Source organism: Metarhizium acridum, assembly GCF_019434415.1.
Source record: "Metarhizium acridum strain ARSEF 324 chromosome Unknown scaffold_29, whole genome shotgun sequence".
Taxonomy (NCBI): Eukaryota; Fungi; Ascomycota; class Sordariomycetes; order Hypocreales; family Clavicipitaceae; genus Metarhizium; species Metarhizium acridum.
Window position 1 is genome coordinate 1,161,050 of NW_027094017.1, and position 25,745 is coordinate 1,186,794.

The following is a 25,745-nucleotide window of genomic DNA, read 5'->3' on the forward strand; positions in this document are numbered from 1 at the left end:
GCGGGAGTGTCTACACGCAATCGCAACCCAGATTCTTTGCCTCCAGACATAAGAAACACAAGTCAAGACCACATATTCATATTCATTCCGGGAGCAAATCTCAGACAGATCGTTGCAAAATGTCAAACTCGTAATGTATCACATTTTATGACGTTAAGCCGCTATAAATGTCGCCAAGAATGCTGGCCGTAGGACCGACAACTCCATCACCGTTGATGCGGCGTCTCCAATAAGACGATCAGTGTGCCGCTGAGAAAACTGGTTGTCGACATCGGCAACCCATAAGCTTCTGGGCCCCAAGTTGGAATCCCCTTGTATTTTTGGCCTTCAAGGCACGTCAGTCAACAATATCACAGGCAACAGCTTCGTTCGGCATTGTAGGGAGCAATGTTCTCGGGAGCGCCTATGTCGTGTATGACGCAACGAACAAGCAGGTCGGAATCGCGCAGGCCAATGTCGGATCAACCAGTTCCAACTTTGTTGACCTGAAACCTGGAACAGACTTTGCAGCCGTGACGGACAATCAACCGGGGAGTGAAGGGAATAGTGCTGGAGACATGGTCAGTCCACAATGTATTTGGACAGTCGCAATCATTTTGTCCACTGTTGTATTCGCTGTTATATAGTACTTCCAAACAATGGCGTCCGGACCAGATGAGAAACGAGGCTACCCGTAAATCTTGCGGCCCTGATACCACGTCTGCTGAACTTTGCCTTCTAAAAGCCTCGCCGGATCCCAAACCACGTCTATGATAGCAAGGTTCGCAGCCTTCCCGGGTTCCAGCCTACCAACACGGTCATCAGCGAAGCAACTATATGCAGCACCTTGAGTCGCCGCAGCCATGGCAGCCGCAAGACTCAGCGCAAATCCCGGGGCCGTCTGCTCGTCCAGCTCCGGCTTTCGCCCCGACCGCCGCGTCGTGGCCGTATACAGATTCGGAAGAACGAGGTGTGACGCTGTAGGAGCATCCGTGCCAATCGCAATGGTAGCCCCGTGCTCGGCGAAGCCGTTGTATGGGAAGACGTGTTCGCATCTTTTGGGGCCGAGCAGCTTCGGCCACGCCTGGAGGATGGATGGATCGCTATGCACAGGCTGGACCGATGCGGTGATTCCGAGCTTGCCCAGGCGTGTGACATCCTCGGGAGAACATGTTTCCAAATGTTCAATGCGATGTCGCCCTGCCGGGTTTCCCACCTGTTGTAGAGAATCGATGGCTACTCTGATTGCAGCATCGCCAATAGCATGGATAGCAATTTGCAAGCCAGCGTCGTCGGCCTTCTTTAAGATGGGCACGAGTTCCTCCAAAGTCCATACCGCCGCCTCGTTTCCGCCGTTGTGCGAGTATGGCTCCATGAGACTTGCGGTGCAGGCGTCTACAACGCCGTCGCACATGATCTTGATGCCGGTGATGCGGCAGTCCGGAGAAGTCTCTTCATTGTACTGCTTGTTCAGCGTAATGGCCATGTCGACCTGGGCAAGAGTCTCGTCCAGCGTCTTTTGCGGCAGAATAAACCAATGTACCGCCATCCAGATGGGAAGACTTCCGCCGCATTTCTCGCGGTAACTCAAGATGATCTCCCACGTCTTCTCGTCCATGGCCATGTCTATGAGACCAGTGTATCCGCTCGCAATGTACGCTTGAATAGCATCGTGAATGAAGCCCATCTTTTGCTCTGAAGAAAGCTGCCCACTCAGGAACGGGTCGGCAATACTTAACGCGGCGGTTTCTGATAGCAGACCTGTGGGCTTGCCGGCCTCATCTCTATGAATCGTGCCGCCGGGGGGGTCCTCTAGGTCTGCGACTTGCAGTTCATCCAGTGCGGCCGTGTTACACCACATGGAATGCATGTCGTAGGCGTAAATATAGATGGGTCGAGGGTCAAGATCATCGATCTGACTTGCAAGTGCTTCTCCGTTGGTAGAGGTCTGGAACCAGCTGCAACACAGGATTCGATCAATATCCGGATGAGCTTTCGCGTAGTTGCGAATGGCCGTGCGAATCTCTTCGAGGGTCTCACAACCACTTATATCCAGCTTGTTCAAAGTTTCTCCAGTATGCAGCAGGTGCATGTGGCTGTCAACGAAGCCGGGGACGACCAGTCGATTCTGCATATCGATCACATCTGCTCCGGAAGACACTGCGCTTTGCACCTCCCCACCGTTATCTGACGCGACGTGGAGAATCTTGCCTGAAGACTCATCTAGGATAAGACAGTTTGAAAAAACGGCCTCTTTTGGATTGTGTCCAGACGGACGAAGAAATCGGCCGTTTCGAAGGACCTTGACCATGGTTGAGATGCTGACAGTACCGGGAAGCGTGTTTTGTGATTGCTGGGTGGCTATCACGAGCAGTAAATAAGCAAGTTGACAAAAAGTCTCGGGTAGTTCATTGACGCCATGCGCCATTGAGTTTGTCAAATGAGCAATGGCTATTAAAAGAAACGATAATCAGCTCGGTAGCCTGGAAGAGTTGGCTACTTGTCGCCCTTCTCGTTCTTAGCTAAGCGACTGCGAATGTCATAGTCGCGAAGCCTCGGAACCCGCGAATACTAACCTTTGTCAGTAGTTTCCGGTTCCCGCGGCCGCATCTTGTTATCAATGTGAGACGTTCAAAGCCACTTGGGTGGACCAGGCTATGCAATGAGGCGATTAACCAACTTGGATGAGCAAAAAACGTCTCAGCGATGGAGCGGGGAAAACCTGGGGTAGCATGGATCTGTCGTGTATGCTTCGAATTGTTCGTACAACTTGATTACAACCATGCATGAATTCCAAGGCTGGAAGGCTAAGCATTGCCGGGTGTGTCTTCCATTGGGCTGACTTGAACTCAACCCTCCAGCTTCCGTCTTCCCGTAAACGCCATGGACATCCAAAGAGGCAATAACATTCCCCGCCTAGTTATCGACAGGCTTGCAATTGGATTTCGATTGTCCTATTTTACGATTAGTACTAGCGTCACGAAGCCTACCAGCCATGTATCGAGACCGCAAACGGCAGAGCATAATGTGCTCCTCACCGATAACTACCCAAATCCTTTAACACATCAATTGCTATCGTTCTCGAAGCTGAGCGCTAACTATGGTCTTGATGTAATCCCGCCCTTGACGTCATGCATTAGTCCTCCAGAGTTCCCCGCAAACCTTCCGGTCGCTCCAAGCCACGGCCAAGCCAGCCCCATATGCCTCCCATGCCGTCAACTGCCGATCCCTCATGCTGTTCTCTTATCTACAAATCACCGAGTACTACCTTTGGCCCAGGTTCCAAGCATCTATTCCTTCTGCCCGTATCAATATGACCATTTTCGTGATGATCTTTCATTATTAAGGCGGAAACTAGTCTGGATTGGAGCATATGAGCTTAAAACTAACTCTGGGTCTAGATTTGACAGACTGCCGATGGTGACGAGGGCGATCAGTGATAGGGACGGGCTTAGGACTCCGATATATGCTCGTCACCTAGCGTCATCCCTGATAACGTCCACAGCGATCCGAGCTCGCGCTTCTTACGATATGCTTCCTATCTTATGATGTGTTGTCTCGTCGGTCATTTTCTGACGATGTAGTATTCATCACCAACATTACTTCATCTACAGCCGTCTCCATTCCGCGCCTTTCATCCTAGTTAGTTAAGACCCGTTGTGAATGAAGCTTAATTCCCAATTTATATACTCTATCCACCTTGCAGATGAAATGACATGAAGGAAATGCTTCAACTAGTGTAGACATGTTGAATCCTGCGGGAAGAGTAGCACTCGCAACCAAAAGGCACCCAAGTGATCCCAGAATCCAATTTTGTATGTAACCTTGGTGTTGCAGCTCATAAGCCGGGAGAAAGGATGTGATCCGAATTCTTTTAAACGGCCCCAACAATCCACTTGTTCGTCGCCAGCACTCCTCCGAACCAACGAAGACTCAAGTTTCCCACCGACTGGGGAGATGACGGTAAAACGAACACTCAGTTGATACTCGAAATGTTTGATACGGTGCCAACTGGTCTCGGGTGAAGGGCATCTTCTTTGTGTATCACGGAGCAACAGCCAAGGGGGTTTACTTCGCCGCCGTAATAGCTAGCATCTCTCTTCCTCCCCTGAATGCCGGTATTCAAGCCCAAGCTCAGAGTTGGCGGGTATCCTACATGGCCCTCGCATTTATTCGTGACTACCATCACAGTCATTTTTCATATCCGCCTTTGAGGAGCCGAATCGAGTTCCGTCATGCGATACGTCTCACGCTTCCCACCCTAACGGCCGTGATATGCTTGAACACGAAGTTGACCCAGAGACGAAGGACCAAATTGACTTGGAACTCGCTGCTGCGTCTGAATCCCCCGTTTCAATGTCGGCATGGCAGAGGTACAGGCATAGCCTTCGACTCCTCCCACCCACAGGCGAATCGCTCACCAAACTGTTCATGTATCCCATCTATGCCCCATGAATACCCCCGCGTGGTTTACTTTTGGTTACAACTTACCCTCGAACTCACTTTGTTAGTGGCCCAAGTTCCGTGATGACCATTGCCTTTCCCTGCTCCTCCGTACATAACCTCAGCCAAGTTAGGGTTTCTATATACTGTACCAACAAAAGGCGCACTCCCTGGCTTCCTAGATGGTGGTACTTTTGTCGATTGATTAATTTTTAGACTGGCGAGGAGAAACAGTGAATTCCCGGCTCGTTGAGCAAAAGTTTATTGTAATTGCTTTCTTTAGAAAGGCGTGGAGTATTGCTCTTTCACTGTCACACCCTGGCTTGATACAATAGGCATCACAAATATCTCTCTTTCATCTGCATTTATCATTTTTTAATGCACACACTTGCCATCCCGTTGGTCATGTCGGCGGAAAGAATTTGCATGGCCGCTGCATCAAGATACCGCCACTTTCAAAGAGATATCTGAAAACAATCGGGGATAGCCTCAAAGGCTTAGGTATACATACGATGGCGAATAGTCACGCTCAAGAGGAAAGGGGACTGAAGAAATGTCGACTAAGTATACAGTGTATTGGATATTAATATCGCTACATTTGTTTGGTATCATAACACTTCTTGGCACGTAAAACTATAAAAGAACACATTATCAAAACCATCTTTAAGCAGCTTCCCCAGCTTCATGCGCCTTGCCAATACCAGGCTGTTGCTTGCCAATAAACTCGGACTTCTTGAGCATATTCCACTTGTCTTCCTCAGAGTCAAGATGGCGGAAGCAAAGCCAGAAGACAATGCCACCAACAACGGCAATGACTGCGATAACCGTGTAGTTCCAGACTAGCAGAGGGTCTCCAGACAATGGAACGAAAGCCTGACCAATGGCGGCAGACACGGCGCTCATGAACAAGTTGACGCTCATGACGAGTGACTTCATGTTCTCGGGTGCCTTCGAGAAGGCATATTCGTATGACGTGACGTTGGCAAAAATTTCGGCAATACCAATCAATATGTAAGGCAGGCTCTGGGCCCAAACGTTGATGGGCGCGGGAGGGCAATCCTCTGTGTTTGCGTGCCAGCCGCAGGGGCTCATCTCGTAGATGTAGTACTGCATAACAGCAGAGGCTACCATGGACAGAGAGGCAATTAGGAAACCAGTCGTCATACGCTTGATAGGAGTGAAGGCAAGGCCGAGTTTGCGGAGACCAGGATACAAAAGGTGATCAATGAGGGGGATCATGATGACGATGGAAATGGGGTTGAGGTTTTGGATGATGTCGTTTGGTACACCGTGTCGCTCCATGGTACTGGCCTGGGTGGTCAGGTTCGCCGTCATCTGGTTGTAAGACAAAAAAAAGATGGGCAGGAAGAGGAAGACCTTGCAGGCCATGAGACCGCGGCGAACTTCATCGACCCAGGCATCATCATAGGTCATCCAACTAGGTCGCTCTTCAATGGGGACGCGGGAGGGCTTGGCAACCTCCCAGCTGAAGTTTCTCAAGCCAGAGCGCTTGCGAGCAAAGTTTGCCATCTTGATGAACTTGGAGAGCAGTGATCCAGTGGGCGGCTTAAGCTTATAGCTCTTCTTCTGTGACCAGAGAACGAGAGGCGCCAGCAAGAACAAGCCAGTGGGGATGAGGAAAGCAAGCCAGAAGCCGACGTATTTCTCCACGTAGACCATACCAATCTGACCGGCGAGCGAGCCAATATTGATACACAGGTAGAAATACAGGAAAATTCTGGTATTGGTGACAGCAGGATCAACAACGACGCGCTCGCCCTTGCGAACCTCGATTCGGGGTCGGACATCATCATTCTGCTCAGCAAGCAGCGGGGAAACGTTGGCCTTGAAAAATCCCGTACCAACGCAGAGACAAATCAAGCCAATAATGAAAGCAGCAAAGGAGGATTTGTTATTGACAATGACACCCGGAGCAGATGCAGCAACCAAGATGGCGTGAGCAATCGTGGAAACACCAATGGCAAGGTGCAAGGTCCAGAAACGACCCATACGGGCATCAGCAATCCAAGCACTGCAAGAAGAATCAAGATTAGCGACACTGTTCCCGGGGCGTCTTGGATGAAATGGGGTGGTGGAAGTGTCTTCTTACCCGAGAAGAGGCATGAGATAGGCAAAGAACTGGTTGAAGAGACTAATACCCTGGGCAGCCTTGGTGCCCATACCCAAGGCACCAGGTTGGCCGTTGTGATCGAGAGGAGCGCCTGTGGTCGAGCCTGCTGGCAAAGGCTTGTTGACAAAATTGGTGTACAAAACAGCCGAGCCATAGTACGAGAAACGTTCGCAAAGCTCGACAAAGGCAATCGTCCACATGCTCCACATAATCTTGCCGGAGACACGGCGGAGAGTCTGCATCTCCTCGTCTGTGGGTTTACCCTCATACTCATCATCGTCAAGCATCACATCGTGATGCTGCAATGACGCCTTGCGCGCGTGAGCATCCATGGCTCCCTTGGAGGGGTGATATGGGTGCCCTTTGTTCTCGGGATCAACCAAGCCCGACTGGCCAATGGCATCGTTGTCGAGATTGACGGTGGTCGTCATTGTGAATACAGCGTCTCTTGTTCGAGAGCAAGATTACACAAAGACTGACGGGCAGGTCTAAGGACAGGTTACCAAAGACGAGTAGGATGGGGACGTCCAAGAAATCGAAGACGTGGTGTACTCGCGGGGTACAGCGGCGATTAAGTATAATCCTGCAGAGGCCAGAGCCTGTTCCCTTGGTTCATACGTGTGACAGACATCTGGGGGACTGCATTGGACTTGTCACGTTTCGTTATCAGCCTCTCCGTGGTGAGAGCTCGACGGTTGCCACAGCCAAGACTCGACGACCCCGGAGAGCGATTCCCGATCCAGCCTAGCCGGCCATGGCGTTCAAAAGATCCCGGTTGAAGGCTAACAGGCCAGTACCCTTAGAAAATCGGTTGGGGGCAGGCCCAGACCTGCCGGTCCACAATGACATTGCAGCCAATAACCTTATCTCCAAAGCCATTTAACTCCTGATCAGTGCCAAGATCCGAAGAAAAGAGGCGCAAGGACGAAACCATTGACGTCCACCAGTCGCCTTAGTCGAAGGGTGGCTGGCAAGTTATCCGAGATGCTAGTGGTTCGTACTGACAGACTCATCAGCAACAGTCTCCCGACGAAATGGCTTTCTGCGGCTTGTATATCGACTGTGCGTGCCGTGACCAGCTTCGAGGCGTTGGGACCTGTGAGCTGATGCGCAGATGCTCCTCGGCCGCACCACACCCAGGCAGGGCCAAACATACTGATAGCATGCAGCCAAGGCACAGCAATCTGGGGGCTGTCATCTCACCAAGCCAAGGCGGCCGCGTTCTGAACCTGGCCCTTTGATGGCTGCGGCTGCCGAACGTTCACCCTCGCGGAACGCCACATGCCGGCGATTCCAGAACCGTGTCCATTGTCTCGGCGTCGCAACGGCGAAATTTTCATGGCAGTGCTTCAACTGAAATTGAACTCCGTGGGCGCCCCAGGCTGTGCAGTCTCACGCTGCGCAACAAAGGCGCCAAAACAACCGCGGTGAGCTGGTGGTTAGCCAATGCCCCCTGCCAGAACCAGACGAAGGAACCAAGCTTAAAAAAAGAAGGGTCCGAATGGTAAGCCAACGTATCAGCAGATGTGTTGCTCGTGTCATTTAGTCGCCGGATTTGCATATGCGGGACTTGCATTTGCCCCCAATTCCCCCCAGATGATAACGATGGAGTCCATGAAATTTACTCCATATTATTCACCTGTGACTAGGCAGAGTCAAGCACGCCATGCCTCGAATAATGGATCTCGCGTAAAAATCTCCCATCGGCAAAAAAACCTCGGCGAGGCGTCGCGATTGTTCCAAAGGCAAAAATTCTCTGCCCCGACGTCGTCATGTGCGGCTCTCATCGGCGCCTTATTTTGCCTCCCCAGCAGCTACCGGCAAGAGATTCTTTTCTTTTTTTTTAAGCCTTCTCGTCTCTGCTCCCACCACCACCATCATGTGGAGGCTTGCCGGCCTTGTGGGGAACCGAGTTCACGAACCACACAGCTCTTTGTCCGTGTCGTGGAGGTGGCGTTGGGTAGTTATCTGGTGGCACGGGCTAGCCCCTGTATGTACGTTTTGCAGACTCGCCGAACTTCAGCACTTACAATAGGAATATGCGCATCATTTGAAGCCTTCTCGCAATAGCGGGTGAGTGTTGACCGAGACTTGCTCCAGGATCTCACAATGGCAGAGGCAAATTGGAAGCAAACCATTGAGCGGTCATTACCTCACAAAATGAGGCTTATACCGATACGACAGAAGCATGATTGCCGGTTCTGGTTGGGACCATTTTGGTTTCTTCCCATAACTGATTCGTCCAAGACAAGCGCATTTGACCTGTCGGTGTCGCCTTAGATGTAACCTGTCGGCATGAAACCACCGTTTACGGTGTAGTGCTCCGGCTGCTTCCCCGCAAGTCGCCTCGCGCGCTCTGACGGGCTGGCTCAGCAGAGGCATGATGAGCCATTCATTCGAGGACCAGTCCACCTGTAGCGATAGGCTACCAGGTAGATAGTGAATATCCAAACACGAAGGATGATTTTGAGAGTATCAGAAAGCTTGAAGCTCATTTTGGCACTACTAGTACGTGACACTAGTAGTAGTTCAAGTTTGGCTCTTGAGTTAATGGCATACAGAGGGCAGGGATTCCCCAAACCATATGGCCCGTCGGCCTCGTCCTTCGCGATGTAGAGACGCAATGTTGACCAAACTTTTACGTCAAAGTCTGCGGTTGTGTCTGGGGTAGCTCTAGGGTTTCTATTTTAATATGGGGAACTGGAGGCCCTTCAACTCCCAAATTGATGGCTTGATTCGCGGGGGATCACTAAACCGAAAGGGAAACTTAATGCGGAGGTGTGGCTACAGGAGGACCACATGAACTTTATCGGGCAGATCAAGCTTCAGAGCTTCTGCGGATTCGAATTGCTCTAGAGTCGATGCTTGTGTTTGACCCTCGTCCTTTAATGATTCTTTCTGATACCAACCCTCTTTCAACGGATATAAAACTGCGACGAAGAAGCTTCAATGTGGATAGTTTGCCTTTTGCTATCGTTAGCAGCAATAGAGTCGGAGCCTAAAACTTTCCTGGGAATCGAGCATGGCGGCCTAGAATATGCGCCGTGGCACATCCACGAAGACGACCTTGGTCGAGGCCAAGCATTAGGGAGCGCAGGCAACATGGGATAAGGAAGGAAGCGAGACACTCTTGCAGATGCTGTCAGTTTCTTGGCCCTGCTGTAGTATACAATAAACAAGCTGGCCAGATTGGAGGGTGGAAGTCGATGATGACTGGTTCACACAGAGAATGTTTGAATGTTTGTACTTTTGGCTGCTCAACAGTGCAGAGGGGCTGACAGCTTCTATGTTGCCAGCCAAACCAGCTTCGGCCTCGCAAAGTACGTAGTGGCTCTTGGCAGCCCACGGGTCGTCTGCTCCTGCCGCAAATGTCGCTAGGTCAGCCGCATTACACAGACCAGTTGATGGCAGGCACGACCGAGGCCGAGTCAGGAGAAGACAGGCGCCCAACAAACAGAACGACAGGTGAAGTCCATCCCTTTGAATGTGCGAAGGTGCAGCTTTTGTAACGGCCCCCCTTTTCTGCGATACTTAGCCGGTACCTTTCTTGTAACAAGGTCAGCTACTAAACCTTTCACACTATACTAATAATTCCGGCCTTTATAATGGAGCCAAAAAGTGACATCGCCAGTATCTCAACAGCTGGCCAAATTAGGTCACAAAGCCGAAAAACACCGCTTGTACGGAGTACGGAGTACGGAGTAGAGGTCTCGGGAATAGGGCCAAATAGCGCCCAATTCGGCTGCGATAAGTGCGATGTAGCTTTGTGTAAATCCAGAGATTACTGGTACTTATAATACCATATAATTTCTTAGTTTGGCTATGTGCCTTTTAATAATTGACTTCCTATTGGCCCACACCCCTGCTCTGGTCAATCATAGGCCAGCTCCTTGACGAATTGAGCGTCTCCCACACATGGGTTCGGTTGGCAGTACCAGCCGAGGCATCAACTTGCCCATGTGGCTGCGTTTGCTCGTCAATGCGAGAAGCTGAAGGAGGATCAAACCAAGACAGAGCCTCAGAGTGGCTCTAGCACCACTGCACGACGCGCCTCGTACCGTCGTCGGGCTGAAATCATACGTTTCAACAAAACGATCTTGTGGCTGCCACTCGGTCAAGGTTGGCTTCATCCGCTACGACGGGGTTATCCCAGTGGGCCGCCGGGTCTCTAAATGATCTACCAAAGCCTCTTTAGCCCCGAGGCCCACTCCGGAACGCCAACACGCAATGCATGGAACAATTGTTGGAAGTTTCCGTCTTCCTCAAAAAATTCGAACCAGGGCTTGCACTGTGGCGTTTTGGCACCCTAAAGAGCCATCATTCGACCTCGAATCTTGGTTTTGACCACTCGGGCACAGCACATGGCACCAAAACTGTATCCAAATTCGCAGGGAATCCATTCTGGCTGATATTTGCTGACGAGGCACACATCAAGGGGGGGCTGCTTGTCCACGTCGGGAAGGTATTTAATTTTCGGTCGGCTGTGACTGGCCAAGACATTATCGACTTTACTCACTCTGGCCCCTTGCAAGAGATGTGGTTGATGAGATTACCACAGCAAGTTGCATAAATTGGGAAAATCTTTATTCAATGACTCAAATCACAAGCCTAGTACTCCGTGCATTTCATTAATCGGTAGCGTTATCACGAGTGGTGCGATTACAGCTCCGCAGTGAGCAACGTCCTTCGCTGCCCTTATCGGTTGAGCGGAATCACCGGTCCCTCCCATTTCCAATAATTTAAGGCCGATCAGGTAGTCATTGTTTAATGCCCCAGCATGTTCGAGCGCATCTGCATGGTACATTGCCTGATATTAACCGGCTGTACATCACAATGTGGCACTCGCGTTTCATGGTAATATGGGGGAGGATTATGCTTAATTTAGCGGCGAAATCAGAGACACATTGGTTCGGTTATAGACGGGGGTTCTACTTATTGTTGACACCGGGTATATCGCCTTCTTTGCGTACAAATAGCTGATCGCCAAGATATTATCAACCACGATGGATGCTGAAGCGCTCATCCTTATCATGATGGCATCATGTGATATCCACATGCCCCCTGTCCGCCTCCAACTTGCTCAAAGCGTTGAATACCGTCATTGAAGTGATACTAATGCCAAGTGTCAAACGCGGTTGGAAAGGTGACTCCACAAGAATACCCAGCACCTTTGGCATCCCCTAGCTCCGTCATCTGGTTGCTGCTCTGTATTTTCTTGCGCCTCGGCTACGCATCCCGCCTTGGCGGCTTCACCTGGCTCTAGGGAGAAACTTGACTTTGACGCCTGAGAGGACAAACAGAAAATACGCCTCCTTGTCGGCGTCCGGTGGAATCGCCACCTCCACTTCAAACCTTCTAAAGAGGGTGGCAATCACCTTGAGCACGAGCAGCTCGGCCAAATTTCTTCCAGGACAGCTTCGAGAACCACCCCCCCAGCTCAGACTATACTTTTCCATGATGCGGACTGACGCCGATGTTGCCGCAACCGTGTCGTCTCCAGTCTCGGCGCGGAGCCAGCGTTCAGGATCATATAAATTAGGGCTGGCGCCAAAGATATCCTCCTTGCGATGTAGAGCAACGGCACTACAACCTACCGTGGTATTGGGTGGCACACACAATCCATGGACGTGTAGTCCCGTGGATGGTGTCTTGCGGGGAAGCGACATGGGCACCACGGGGTAAAGTCGCATGGCTTCACGAATGGCAGCTTTAGTATAAGTAAATCGGTTGCTTGAAGCATATACGAGTGGGCCATCTGCTTCAGCTGTGCGCTGTTCAAGAAATACTTGCTTTTGAACATTATTGTGGGAGGCGATCATGGCCACAGAAGCCGCCAAGGTCGACGCAACGGTTTCGTGACCGGCTCCAAAGTTGGTGACGGCCATTTTTCGAAGATAGACCTCGTTGAACTCGGGTCTGTCATTTCTAAGTTGAATCAGGTCGTTTAGCAAATCAACTCGATTATCCTTGGGTGTTCCTGGTTTGAGAGACGCTGTCAGGCGACGAACTATGTTCTTGACTACGCCCTGATATCCTTCCGTTAGCTTTTCCACCTGTGAGGGCATTCTTGCGTCCAAAACAGTCCAAGAGGGTACTTACAGGGAAGAAGGGCTTGAAGGTTGGTGGAGGCCGGTACGTTACTCCCCATAGGGACGCAAATGCCCTTCCAAGACTAGGAGACAACTGCTCCATCTTCTTCATCGTTGGAAACACTCCGAATAAGCACTTCCTTCGCCAGCCTTGGAAACTATGCGATAACGTCCCCCAATCTGTACCATCGCGAAGTAGACCAGGCGACCATGATAAAACAGCCGCCGCGAGACACTCGACTGTAATAATATGCATCCATTCTTTTAGATCAATCTCCTTCCCGTCAAGCTCATGTAGTCGCTGCACTATCCTCTCTAGCGCTGCGGTGAGAGCATCTTCGTATTTCGCCACATTCGCGGCACTATAGACACGGCCGATTAATCGTCTCTGTAGACGGTAGCGTTTAATATTTCGCTCGGACAAGAGATCTAATGTATCTTCAAAATTTGCATTAAACTTCCAATCAATAGTTGGCCTGGTCAGTGCTGTTGCCACTGTGTCTCAGTGTTAATATCAGACAACGGGACCAAAACAGCGCGTAGACCTACAGTAAAAGTCGGATTTTTCGAATCCTTTCCCGGTGCCTGTCAATACAATGTGAGCTTCCTTCGCAAGTAAAGGCAATCTTTAATACAGAGCTAGACGTACAGTATATCTGATCAAACGCTTCCGTCGTGTTAAACCACAGTTCATTGGGGCCAACACGAACAACATCGCCGTACTTTTCGTGCATTTCCAACCCTAACTGAGCCATTCTCCCTTTAGCCATCTGTCGAGCATACCAAAAGTTGGAGATGGCTGCCCATTTAGGACCCGGCACCTTGGCCAGCGGGTGAAAAGTGAGGCGATAGACGACAACCTGAAGTGTAACCGCAACGATGCCCAAGAAAGCAAGTGACACAGCACGCCATATCAGACCGGCAAAGGCGACGGACACGGCTAGTAAATAATCAAGTTCCATGATGATTGAGGTGATGAAATGGCTTGATCAATCACCACAACTTGACGATATAAGAGGAGGTGGGAAGAGGAAAAAGATCATAGCGAAGCTGTCTTGGTTCGAAGTGGTGGGGACAAAAGACAGGGTGTGAGCGTCTTGTGAATAGAATAGCACCAATAGAAGGTCGAAGATATGCAGACGTGCACTGCTGTTGTGCTCACTCAGTTGACGGCTATTGTCGCGACGATTCTTCCGGCACCCCGAGTTGAGATGGTGAAAAATGAGTGGGACAAAACCTAGCCTTGACTCCCTTGAGCACCAGAACTTGAGGCAGCTGCAACGAGTGGGTCTTGGCCGGTGATCAGATCAGATCTTCCGCGCAGCAGTTGTTTGTCTTTAATGTTTGTTTGTTTCTTGAGCTATGAACATTTTTAATGAATACTGGCAGAATTCACACTCCCTTCTCCCCAACGATGCAACGTTTGAAGTCGCAGATGCCAAAGGGCGTGTATGTGATGACGCCTCGGTTACGGAGCTACGCTATGCAATCTTTTCAAAATGCAAATGTCTAATCCCAACGCCGACTATGCGTTTCTCAAATCCCGGTTTCTCCTATCCTCCGCTGGTCGCGGTTCATCCACTACCAAGAGCCCTTGTTGATGATGCCTTTCTTGTGTCTTCAGCTTGCTCATCTGGGTCTTCTCCTTGGCCTCCGCTCTCCATTTCATGCCAAATTGAAGAATGAGGAGGAGCGGGATGACGCAGACAAAATAGAGCCCCCCCATAAGAGTAAAAGCTGGCCCAGCCCCCATGGCATCAATCATGGGAATAATCGCAGCGCTTGCTCCCGCTCCAACCAAGCATCGGGTGAGGTTGTTGGCAGCAGTTGCAGTTCCGGCCCGACCTGGATGGACATCGACAAGAAGTATGTTGGTCGTATTATTATAGCCAATCATCCCAATTCCCAGAAAGAAGCTGATCGCACACGGTACAGCAACATGAGTGACGGCATGCATCGCCCATCCCCAGCCTATTAAGCTCACCGCGCCAAGGCACAACAGTGGGAGACCAATTTCCAGACGTGCTCGCTCAATCGGGAAGCTGGAAAGGTCATTTTGTCGACTTTGATCGTAGGGTATGCCGGATTGGATGCAATGTCGTTTGAAGTTCCAGTTGATGGACGGGCCGACGATGCTGGCAGCACCAATGGAACCAAGCGCCAGCGGAAGATACATCAGACCAACCTGCACCTCATTGTATCCATAACGCTTCGAAAAGAGACTGGGCATCGCTGTTGCTATGCAATAGAAGCCAGCGAATACAATACTGCTGGTCCAAAGCAGTAACCCGGTCTCCCTCTCGAATAGAAGAAACAGCGAGCCCAGAACATTTGGTGGCTTGAACTTGAAACTGTTCCCCGCCTTGCTGGCGCTGCTTGAATTTGATGTCGCCTTTGACAATTCGTTTTGTCGTCTCGCCTTCTTTTCACGCCGAAGGTGTATGGACTGCCATACGGACCGGTACATCGGAGGTGGAGTTAGAGAGCCATCGCCCACGATCCGGCGGCAAGTCTCTGGAAAAAAGAAAACAATGAGAACCAGAGTTACGCCAGAGAAAATCGCCAGGAACCAGAATATTGCTCTCCAGCCAAGATACTGAGAAAGAAGGCCGCCAATAATCGGTCCTAGTGAGGGAGCCAGGACAGTCGGAATCACCGTGAATCCGACATACTGGCCTCTCTCGGCACTTGTGACTACATCAGCGACCACTGCCGTACAAAGTGCCACCGTGCTACTCGACCCAGCTGACTGGAGACATCTCAACCCCAGCAATGCACTATACCCAGGGGCAAGAGCCAGGCCAATGTTGGCAGCAACGTAAATAATGAAGCATACAATGTAGGCTGGTCGTCGACCTCCGCTATCAGCCAGCGATCCAATAAACATGGGTGTTATGCCTTGAAATACCATATACGTTGTAATGGTTAGATTGATCTGCGTGTTTGTCACACCCAGATCTCTCGACAGTTGCGTCAAGGCCGGCAGGTATATCTGTGCAGTAAGGGGGGAGAAGAATGCGGTGACAGCGGCCCCAAGGACAATAGCTCGTTTTTGCCATGAGGTGAAAACTGAGTAGGGTGGCCCGTCATTTTTTCGGGCGACAGTAAGTTGTTTTTCGATGTCGCTACTCGTGTTACCATTCGAGGAAGGCTGTGCTGCTTGCTGCCGGAGCGTCGATTGTGTTTTTGTATCCGAGTCGGTCATGTTGTAACTGGCATGAGGTGAAAAAACATGTTTTACCGTCACCCCAGTTACTGAATGAGACGAATTCATTTAAGAAGGGCCGCCAAGATTTTGCCTCGATTTACGGAAATAACATCAATTTCGGTAGTTTTCCGTGTGACAAACCCGGCCAACGCCATTGACGGAACGGCGCACTGGGGCCTTCGGCGCCGAATCGGTGCCGATCTCGGCAAATTTATTTGCTTTGCCTAAAAGTCCCTCTTAACCGGTATACACTACCTCACTATAATTAATATCCGTCTACGATATAGTATGTCCAAGATTGGCGTTCATGACAAACCTTCTATGAGGGACGGGTTTTGCCTAACATAAGGTCAGCATTGATTTTGCTTCGGCATCCGCCGTTGTGGCTGCCGATTGACTAGGGTCCCCGTCCCATTCTTGGAGAACTTCACGGCTTCACCATGTCGATGCATAATGTAGCGTGCAATGACATCCTCTTACAGACTCAGAGCTCTGAATATTGTAAAGATGAAATTAAGTGCCATATTATAGGGAGGAATCTCCCCACCAGGTACTCCCGTATGTCCTAGTGGCTACCCCAGACGGACCGTAGATGTTCCGATCCGGATCTCTGGGCACGGTACGGATTACGCAGAAGGAAACACGGTTTCCACGTGAAAAGGCAGGGTAAGCTGCGAAGGGCAAGCTGGCCATTGCACAACAATTTAGCAATTATTGAACCATGGTATGTAACATTTGCCCTGGATCGGATTATGATGCCTCTGACTTCTGACTCGGATTTTTTTTACAGAACGTGCAGTACAACTCTGCCTTGAGGCAGAGTAAATCGATCCGCAGCGAGCTCGACACGCTGAATGCTAAAGGGTCTCCGACTCCAGGTGAGATTGGCAATGTATCAGCGTCAGTGTCATCATTCACGAAGACCGTCGACGAATATCACCGCCTTGCACGCCAAGAAATCGTTCCCAACAAACAAGAAGAAGCTTTCGAACGCGTCAAGCGATTTCGAGAGGATCTTTCCGATTTCCGGTCCCAAATCGACGGGCTGAAGAAATCCAGAGACGAGGCCCAATACCAGAGCAACGGAAGAGAGCTACTAGGAAGAAGGCCTTATAATGCCACCCCCGAGAACCCATACGCAAGCACACCAACAAACACAAGCACCTCCTTTCACCCTCGCCATACGTCGGCCGTAGGCGGGCCCTTAACGACGGGATCTGGAGACGAGGCGCGGGAGGCACATGCCTTCCGGGAGCAAGCCTTCTTCCAGCAGACACACTCTGCCCTAGATGATTACATTGCCAGAGGTCAGGCTGTACTCGGCAATCTCGGTGAGCAGAGGGAGAGGCTCAAGAATACGCAGAAAAGACTATACAGTGTGGGGAACACGCTGGGCATCAGCGGAGACACAATTCGCATGGTAGAAAAACGAGCGCGGGAAGATAAATGGCTATTTTTGGGCGGAGTTGTCGTTTTCTTCGCATTCTGCTGGCTAGTGTTGCACTACCTGCGGTGATGCAATGCGCAGCTGAGTAGTCGCACGTGGCATCCAACAAGGAACATGAGCATGGCGTCTTGGTGTCATTGGGTTGGCGAACAATTAAAAGTCTTGCTTTAGGACTTGATTTTTTTGGGCTGTTTATATTTTTTTTCAACATTTGTCTTTTTTTCATCTTTTTTTTGTTTGTTTTTGCCCCTACTTTTGAACCCTCCAGCCTCTCACGCCTCCTCTTCTCCCTCGACTGGGCGCAGTGCAACGGTGAACAGTACGTCTTTCGTGGTATGAACTTCGACACACTTAGTGTGAGGCAGTACATGATTGCTGGTGCTGAGTTTTCCGCCTATTTTTGACTCCCAGTCAGTTACGTCCCACTCCAATCCCTTGGTGGTAATCCGACTTGGCTCCTGCAAGGGGATAATTCCAACATGCTTCCCAAACACCTCATCCTCGCCATCCTCCTTGACATGAATCATGTGCGTCCCAGATTTCAGTAAAAATGTCAAACTCGACCCAGATAAGAGATATATCCGCCCATTAGCATACGCAGGGTCTGTCTGATACAGATACAGATGGTGAAGCTGGCTGAGGCCCTGGTCAACACGGCCGCCGATACCACCAAGTGCGACGATGTCAAGAGCACTTGGCTGGGTTTTCCGAATCCATGTGATGGCCTTTCCAAAATCAGACGACTCCTGGTCGGTGTCATGGATGACCTGTGCTGGGGTCGGTTGTGAGGAGTAGAAGTCTCTCACTGAGGAGCAGAGGGAGTCGAGGTCCCCAATGATGGCTTGCAGATTTGACTGGGAGGGTAGTTAGAAATCATGATAGGCTCTTATCCGCCGTAGAGCTATAAAATTACATACAAATTTCCCTTGAAAGGAGGAAAGTTGATGAAGCCGGTTGGCGCCGCCATCGGCAGCGACTCTAAGACATGCTTTGGTTTTCCGATTAGTGAGATGGACGAAACTCCCCGTCAACGCGAATCGCAAATGACAAGTCAAATATCGCTAGCACATACAGTTCTTCCAGAGTCTGCGTAAAATAGCTCCATTCTTCAGAGGCTGGTTGAGGACCAGCAGCGCAAAATCCTGGAGACCGGCGTTATCCTCGAGGAGCTTGGCAGGGTGCCACTCAAACTTGGCAGTGGACATTTCGAGCTTCGATATCAAGCTTAGTACCACAGTAGGCTGCCTTGAATATGCGAACAAACGGCCCGTTGATTCTTCAAGGTGAATCGAAATTCAATGATTCTGCAGGCCGTGGCGATTGTGGCCGGCAGCTGGTCAAAGTGAGGTGCGTGATGCGTGGTTGATGTATGTCTTCCCAGATAAAGTCATGGAGGTGGAGCTGCGTGAACTGAATTGCCGTTTTGGGTGCAGACATTCCTCCAGCGGCGAGATGTGAATGTCACCTTGAAACTCCCAAAACCACTCAAATGGTCGGTTTGGACAACAAAAGGTGACAATCACCGCTTGACGTACAAGGGCACCCTAGGAAATCTTGCAGCGTCACGCACGTGGCAGCTGCACGTTCTGAGATCCATGTACCAGTGCTGAGTGAAGTGACTTTTGGGCACCAGACCAGAACGCAAGCTTCCAACGGTCTCTCGGCTAAACACCGGTCAACTCCCACTGTGGTCGTTCTGCGCAGGGGTGACTTGGCTTTGGGCCACTCAGTGCTCGCTGTCCTGCCTTGGCGCCTGGGCTCCACGGATAGACGGGAAACAGAGGGCTGACCAATCGAGCCAGCGCTGACAATGTTTTTTCGATGCTCGATTCCCGTCTTGTCGTCATCTTCCTTGGACGCTTTTCAACTTTGTCGCAACATTCAATAACATGTATCGGGCTACGGTGCGGACTGCCTCGCGACAGGCCTTGAGGAGCCTTCGCTCCCAGTCATTTCAGAGTGCTTCCCGCCGATTTGCATCAACATCGACCCCTGCGTACAAGCCGCGGACGTGGAAGGGCTCTGCCGTGAGATGGGGTCTTGCGCTCGGCGCTGTGTATTATTACAACACCAGTGCCGTCTTTGCCGATGAAGCTACCGGTATTTCCAAGCAGCCAATACCGCGCACTAATCTCGCGTCTAATTCTTTGTCTCTAGTCCAATCAATAGCTGCCCCCTCTGCCTTTACCGAGTCAGACATACCAACTGTCGATTCCGTCATTGAACAGAAGCGCAAGCAACTCAAGCCCACACCTGAGGAGCAGGCAAAGCCAATTGAAAAGGAGGATTCAACTCCGGAGACGCAGCCCAAGACCGAATCACAAAACAGCGTTGTTGCCACCGGATCGCCCGAAGCTCTCGAGGAAGAGGCTGGCCAAGAAGGCGCATTCAACCCTGAAACAGGTGAAATCAACTGGGACTGCCCATGCCTCGGAGGAATGGCACACGGCCCCTGTGGTGAGGAATTCAAGACGGCTTTCAGCTGCTTCGTCTACTCAACCGAAGAGCCCAAGGGCATGGACTGTATCGAGAAATTCCAGTACGTGGTCTTCAAAGGTGTTGTTGATTCAAGTAATGCGTGGGTGCTGACTTATTACCAATAGGGGAATGCAGGAATGCTTCAAGAAGTACCCTGATATCTACGGTGCCGAGCTGTCCGACGATGGCGAAGAGGCTGCCGATGACCTACATCAATCCCCGCGCGACGAGCCACAAGAGAGTCCTGCAATTGCCATTGAGGACAACAGACCCGAGACAGACAATCTACCTGGCGTCAAACCATTAGAGAATAACGGTGTCCCCAAGAAGTGGGAAGACGCCACCGACGCAGACAAGAAGGATGCCAAACTTGAGCAGCCCGGCGTGTTGGCTGAAGAGGAGAAGAAGGAGAAGAAGAATGAAGAAAAGAAAGATTAACGCTGCTCCCAGAGTACCTGGAAAGGAAAAACATAGAGCAAATAGGTGTTTACGACTGTGGAGGGGCATAATATGTACCACTTGACATGACTACGTGTCTGTATTATAAAATGTACGAGATGAAGGAGATACATACAAGGGGCCATGGAATTATAGACGGTTCATACATCTACCTACACTCTATACGAAAAGTTATGGTTGTCCGCAACACGGTAACCGCAGGGCCACTCATGCCCGACGCGTTGATTCTCATCACGAAACTGGTAGGCCAAGAACAAGGCGTACATGCGTTGGCCAGGAATTATAACGTGCCACAGTGCTGATTTTCCATAGCATTACTGATTGGGGTGGAAACTAGAGCAGAAACTACTAGGACTCATTTACCGTCAAGAACCAACGCCAAGAAACCACATTTGAAAAAGTGTAACCTGGTATCATGACCAAACCACCACCACCAAAAATCAAGACGAGCTGTTTTTCTTGCCCTTGTACAAGTACCGCCCAAAAACAGCCTCGACAGCACCCACACCAGCCAGGATTCCAACCCCGACACCGGCATTCTTCCACGTCAGGTTGCCCTTCTCGTACAGGCCCCAGGCACGATAACCCAGGTAGGAGCTCACGCCAATAATAGCGGCGACATTCGTGATGACCAGGGCTCCGGCGCTGCCGTCAGACAAGCTCGAAAACTGCTTGACGAGCCACGAGTCGGCGTCGCGTGCCTTTTTGCCCGCGTGCTTCTTGGCCCGCTCGGCCTTCTTGGCCTTGGCCGCTTCATCGTCGCGCTCCAGCCGCCCGGCTTGTGTTTCCGTCTGGACATCCTGCTCGAGGAAGTCGGAGGGCACGGTGCGCACGCTAGGGACGTCGACGTCGATGAGGGAGGCAGTGGAGGCGGACTCGGTGGTGACGACCTCGGGGGGTGGGGGGGCAGCAGCCTGTGGTTATCGTGAGGCGTTAGGAAAGTCGTTGAGATAATTTGGCGTGCGGTTTGTAGTAAAAACACGGGGCAGATGGGCTGTGATTGTGTTACTTACCTCCTCGGGGGACTGCTTGGGGCCACTGGCAGCTACGTCGGCGTAAGACACTGATGACCGGGTTAGCTTGAATCACCCTGGGATCGCGTGCATGTGCATGGAGTAGCAGACTCACTGTTTGTGAATGTATAGGAGGGACGTAAGATGGAATTTGTAGAATGATTGATCGAGATGGTGGTTGTCAGAGAATGGCCAGAAGGGAGACGGGAGGTGAGAAGAGTGTGGTGGGCAGATCAATGGCTTCATGTGATGGCAAGCCGGCCAGGTCAGGCCAGGCCAGGAGCTTTGAAACCTGCGCCGCCCTGTTGTTGACGTTTCTCGGCCGATGCATGACGTACTTTCCAGCGCCAGGCCATGGCACCACCGGCCTGGCTGACCCACTTGCAGCGTCAACGGTTGCTGGCAGGTCGGAGGGGGGTCGCGGAAACGGTCCGGCCTACTTTAGTAGATGACATTCCACGCTTCCACTTTCACTTGTCATTTAACAAAGATGTGATATGGATGAGACTGCATATTTTCTTATTCAAATCTCATCAGCAGCCTACGCAAAATTCCTGCGGATAACCTCTGCATCTCCTTCTGCCGTTGCTTTTCATTTGAGAGGCGTGCGGTATGCTCCACTTTGCAGGCCGTTTCCATCGTGAGAATCGACATTAGATCAGGCCGCCCAGACCCGGCTGTTAGCCGCTCGATCCGTAACCCTCTGGAGAGAAATTTCGCCGACTAGGTGCATGAGATAGTATTAGGAGCAAATTTAATTCAAGGATATCTACAAGGAAAAAGCAACGGCATGTACGAGTAAGTGCAACATTGCTCACCACGTCCCTAAATTACTCTCAAATTACCCTAAACTGCCGTTGAAGATGGCAAAAGGTCAGTTGCACCATGTCTGACATAACATCTCTACGCAGCCAAGTGGATGCCGACCATGTTACCGACTTAGAAACCAGCATGTAAATCTGGTATACCAGTAGCTCTCTTGCCAAGAGAAAACCGACTGCAATAACCGAATCATCGTTCGCCAAAACCGAGCTGCCTTACCCCTTGTCCTCGCAAAAGCCGAGTAAAATGCAAACCAAGCTCTCCCTGACTTGAAAAACAAATGCACCCCAGGAACCCCTCGCTTTAATTCAGCCATAAATTCCAACCCCAACGCCTCATCAACGGGTATCACGTATCGAAACAAGCTCTCATCTGCCACTCCTGCCAGGGGTATCAATCCCACCAAAATCACCCGTGTCTCATTGATTCATTCGGCATCCAGAAAACGGGCTTTGTCGCCAAAGCCCTCTCGTGAATCGGGACTATCAACGCATTTTTCGGAATGTCTCATCAAGTTTCTTTATCCAGTGTTGCTTCACGCACCAGGGCATTTTGCAATACACCAGTGCTCTGCTTTCATTAACCAGAACCGTTTCCGCTACTCGTATTTGAAGGTCCATGTCCTCGTCTGCAAAATCTTTGAAGAACTGCTCCAGAGCTAATTCGCACCATCGCGAGCTGCTTAAACATGTTGACGATCCGTTTGGCTGGGAGTCTGCAGCCGTTGTCTGAGGAGTTGCCAGGGTCACTGGCGGTGGGAGCTGCACAGCAGTAGGCGAGTCGGACAACGATGTATGGTGGAGGGAGTTGCTCGAAGTCGACGTGACAACAGGCACAGCGTCACCGTGTACAGAGGTTCGTCGTTTCTTCTCGGGCGACGGGACGTCTGCCACGGCATTGCTCGACTTGGCGGCAGAAGGCGGCGGAGTTGCACCAAACGCGCCTTCAGTTTGAAGAGCGGGCATTGCCCGTTTCTTTGCCTGGTTCGCCGACTCATCCGGAGGAGTAAGGGCGGAAGGCTGCGTTGGGGCAGTTCGTGGAGGGATCGTGGCAGAGCTTGGCTTAAGCTGAGTACCTGATCCTGTGGCTGAGCCAGTTGGCGTCTGGCTTAAAGATGAGCGAGCTGGACCAGGGCTTCCAAGAGTATTTTGTTGTCCAGATGCAGACTCTGGTTGAAGATTCAAAACGCCTGTCCCCGGCATATCTGACTCGTCGCCCGGTTGTCCATCAGTCCTACGACGAGGTTTCATAATCCTCTTTGGCGCACCACCAGACCCGATGACATCGGGGTACAGTATCTCCATATACTCTTCATGATCAAACGGCCGACCCCTCAGAGCCCTTGACAGCGGTTCTCTCTAACTACCAGTCAGTGCCGCACTTGACCGCAATTCTGGCGTCGTCGCGCATATCGGCGCATCCGACGTTCAGGAAAAACCAACCTCTATGTGCGCTCTCCAGGCATCCTCAGTAGCCGTCACCGTCTTGGAGACGGGGTTATACGCAAACTCGGGATCTTCGCGAAGGCCTCGCCATAGTCGAAACCGTTTCCGCGCATTGTCGCTTTTGTTGATCAGGTGGCTCTTGGCAGGATACGCGCCGTGGCTGTCCTGCAGCGCTTGAGCAGCGCGGTCCCATGCTTCCGCCTTGAAGCTACTATTCTCGCGCAAGCCCAACTGAACGCTTTCGCAAAGGCTGCGAAAAAACGTCGTCTCGTATGCGGGCGTCCAACTGAACCTCGGCGCACGGCGGTCACGGTCAACTTTGGATGATCCCTGCCCGTCGGGGCCGAGCATGTCGACGTCGTCCTCAGACATGGTGCGCAGAAGTCTGAGAATGCTTGGATCTCGATCCGGCAATCCTCCAGTCTCTTATCTGTCCAGGCTACAGCGCCAGTGATCAGCAACCGCAGTGCTGCATCAACACGGCGGTGGCCTGCAAGCTTTTGGTGCGAATGAAACAAGAGCGCCCAGCAACGGCGGTTAGATGCACCCTTGACCAAAGTCGACACCAGCAACCTGCCGATTACGGCTCTAGTTCGGGATAGTGGGGTGATGATCACGTGTGTCACCCCACATTCGGCAGAGTCGGGGGGGCTGGGCTGCCACACCGGAGTAATCCACCGCACAATCGTAGCCAAAAGGTTTTTGTAAATTTTTACGGTCAATGTTCTTCAGCATTCATTGGGCGGATGGTTTAGTGGTATAATACTCCCTTAGCATGGATCCCCCTAATAGGGTCTGATCTGGGAGTGGTCCGGGGTTCGATTCCCCGTTCGTCCATCATGGGTGGATTAAATCCACCGTTATACCTCTATTTTTACTTTTGCTATTGGTCTCAAATTCCTGACAAACCAATGGCTATATTTTTTCTACTTGGAGTATTCGGAAATGGACTCGATGCTTCATGCTATCTTTCTCCTGCCCTCTTTTCTTTATCGGCTTTGAATTCTATTACCGATGACCTTCCACTAGCACAAAGCAGACTAGGTTTGTAGTACTGGCGACTATTTGGTTAGGGTTAGGGTTAATCACCAACCCTAGAAACCCCAACTAATCTGAAGGAGCGCGACCTTTAAAAAGAAACGTATACATAAGTATGTAACTACCTGGGTACCCAAAAAAGACATACTAAAATACTCTATTGTTCTACCTTCATTCCAGTCTTATCGTGGCTACTTTTTGGCATGATCATTTCTGTCGCAAACTCTGATGATTATGTAGTTAGTCGTAAGGAGCAAAGAAGAGCTATGGCCGTCCTATTCTCGTCCGAGATTGGGACCATGCAAGGATACGGGCCACTGGCAGCTCGATCGTCCCGAAACAGCATACTTACAAAGCTAATAGAAGGATTTCACCATCGGACAGTCCGCCGCTTCTTGCGGACCTCCTCAATAACCCTTTGCCAATCAACTGGGACAGTCTCCAGTGCCCGTCGGAACCAGACCTTCAGTATGTAACTAAGGCGCAGCCGTATCCAAAGAGGGTATTTCATCTTTCTCCTTTCAAAAAAGGCCTCGCACGTCTTTATCCAGCACTAATACCCACGACTGGCTATAGCTGTGAAACAGCTTGCTGCTCTCTGGATGGTATAATCTGATATGCTCGCACGGTGGCAAAGTCTCGGGGAGCAGCTTCGAGAGACTCGAGGGCATTTTTGTCCATGATGAGGCAATGGTGATAGCGCGTGTTATTCCTTGACAGTGTCAAGTCTACATTCAACCCGGCCACCCATTTTATGAACGCTTCTCCAACGGGTTCAAGTCTTCCTGGCCTTCAGGACCAGTAACAACTGGATCTGCATTGGGATAGACCTCAATGACTTCATTGCAGAGGCGGCTCGGAGAGGTGGTCAGTCGGATCATCTGCAGAAAGAGGTATACGCGCCGGTGCGTCTTCTGGATACAAGTGCCATGTGCCGCCTGCAGTGTACCTTTCAGATCGCACGAGCCACTGCGTCCACTGGGTAAGAAGCTGTAGAGCTTTGGCGAATCTTTGATCCGAGTGGCCAACCGAACACGGTATATTGTGAATCCCCATGCGTACCGTATGTTTGAATTGTACGTAGGGTCCCGGAGGAGTGCGAATGAGGAACGGGCCGGGCGTTTCCCTTCCCGGGCTTCCCTTTGGAAATCACCCGGAAACGATAGTGCTAATGGATCTGTTGTAATAGGATC

At 51.0% G+C, this 25,745-nt stretch overlaps 9 protein-coding genes and 1 non-coding gene across 10 annotated transcripts; 3 read left to right on the plus strand and 7 right to left on the minus strand.

The window, feature by feature from the left end:
• Positions 1–529: 529 nt before the first annotated feature.
• J3458_004418 (uncharacterized protein) lies at positions 530–3,030 on the minus strand. Its single transcript, XM_007815512.2, has one exon. It carries the CDS (start codon positions 2,405–2,407, stop codon positions 668–670), a length of 1,740 nt encoding a protein of 579 aa, XP_007813703.2. The 5' UTR covers positions 2,408–3,030; the 3' UTR covers positions 530–667.
• A 1,962-nt stretch (positions 3,031–4,992) lies between these two features.
• Positions 4,993–7,187, minus strand: J3458_004419 (uncharacterized protein). The gene is made up of 2 exons (XM_066118205.1): positions 6,533–7,187; positions 4,993–6,454 (listed from the first exon to the last, which is right to left on the minus strand). The coding sequence occupies exons 1-2, from the start codon at positions 6,982–6,984 to the stop codon at positions 5,086–5,088; spliced, it is 1,821 nt and encodes a 606-aa protein (XP_065976805.1). The 5' UTR covers positions 6,985–7,187; the 3' UTR covers positions 4,993–5,085.
• Positions 7,188–11,802: 4,615 nt separating this feature from the next.
• On the minus strand, positions 11,803–13,848 carry J3458_004420 (uncharacterized protein; the record flags this gene model as incomplete). Its single annotated transcript, XM_066118206.1, has 4 exons — positions 13,292–13,848; positions 13,192–13,227; positions 12,653–13,137; positions 11,803–12,579 (listed from the first exon to the last, which is right to left on the minus strand). Exons 1-4 carry the CDS (start codon positions 13,602–13,604, stop codon positions 11,803–11,805), a joined length of 1,611 nt encoding a protein of 536 aa, XP_065976806.1. The 5' UTR covers positions 13,605–13,848.
• A 127-nt stretch (positions 13,849–13,975) lies between these two features.
• On the minus strand, positions 13,976–16,345 carry J3458_004421 (uncharacterized protein). The gene is made up of 2 exons (XM_007815515.2): positions 16,167–16,345; positions 13,976–16,101 (listed from the first exon to the last, which is right to left on the minus strand). The coding sequence occupies exon 2, from the start codon at positions 15,914–15,916 to the stop codon at positions 14,168–14,170; it is 1,749 nt and encodes a 582-aa protein (XP_007813706.2). The 5' UTR covers positions 15,917–16,101; positions 16,167–16,345; the 3' UTR covers positions 13,976–14,167.
• A 226-nt stretch (positions 16,346–16,571) lies between these two features.
• On the plus strand, positions 16,572–17,366 carry BOS1_1 (protein transport protein bos1; the record flags this gene model as incomplete). The annotated part of the gene is made up of 2 exons (XM_007815516.2): positions 16,572–16,574; positions 16,641–17,366. The coding sequence occupies 2 exons, from the start codon at positions 16,572–16,574 to the stop codon at positions 17,364–17,366; spliced, it is 729 nt and encodes a 242-aa protein (XP_007813707.1).
• Positions 17,367–17,542: 176 nt separating this feature from the next.
• On the minus strand, positions 17,543–18,503 carry THI80_1 (thiamine pyrophosphokinase). Its single transcript, XM_066118207.1, has 3 exons — positions 18,370–18,503; positions 18,215–18,285; positions 17,543–18,151 (listed from the first exon to the last, which is right to left on the minus strand). The coding sequence occupies exons 1-3, from the start codon at positions 18,500–18,502 to the stop codon at positions 17,570–17,572; spliced, it is 786 nt and encodes a 261-aa protein (XP_065976807.1). The 5' UTR covers position 18,503; the 3' UTR covers positions 17,543–17,569.
• A 630-nt stretch (positions 18,504–19,133) lies between these two features.
• Positions 19,134–21,543, plus strand: MIA40_1 (Oxidoreductase). The gene is made up of 2 exons (XM_066118208.1): positions 19,134–19,836; positions 19,901–21,543. The coding sequence occupies exons 1-2, from the start codon at positions 19,187–19,189 to the stop codon at positions 20,211–20,213; spliced, it is 963 nt and encodes a 320-aa protein (XP_065976808.1). The 5' UTR covers positions 19,134–19,186; the 3' UTR covers positions 20,214–21,543.
• J3458_004425 (uncharacterized protein) lies at positions 20,370–21,544 on the minus strand. The gene is made up of 3 exons (XM_066118209.1): positions 21,363–21,544; positions 21,248–21,297; positions 20,370–21,148 (listed from the first exon to the last, which is right to left on the minus strand). Coding segments are annotated over exons 1-3 (525 nt in total). The 5' UTR covers positions 21,364–21,544; the 3' UTR covers positions 20,370–20,674.
• Positions 21,545–21,743: 199 nt separating this feature from the next.
• On the minus strand, positions 21,744–23,886 carry J3458_004426 (uncharacterized protein; the record flags this gene model as incomplete). The annotated part of the gene is made up of 2 exons (XM_066118210.1): positions 21,744–23,427; positions 23,512–23,886. The coding sequence occupies 2 exons, from the start codon at positions 23,884–23,886 to the stop codon at positions 22,555–22,557; spliced, it is 1,248 nt and encodes a 415-aa protein (XP_065976810.1). The 3' UTR covers positions 21,744–22,554.
• A 368-nt stretch (positions 23,887–24,254) lies between these two features.
• J3458_004427 lies at positions 24,255–24,351 on the plus strand. The gene has a single exon. It is a non-coding gene; the product is annotated as a tRNA-Ala (tRNA).
• Positions 24,352–25,745: the final 1,394 nt, after the last annotated feature.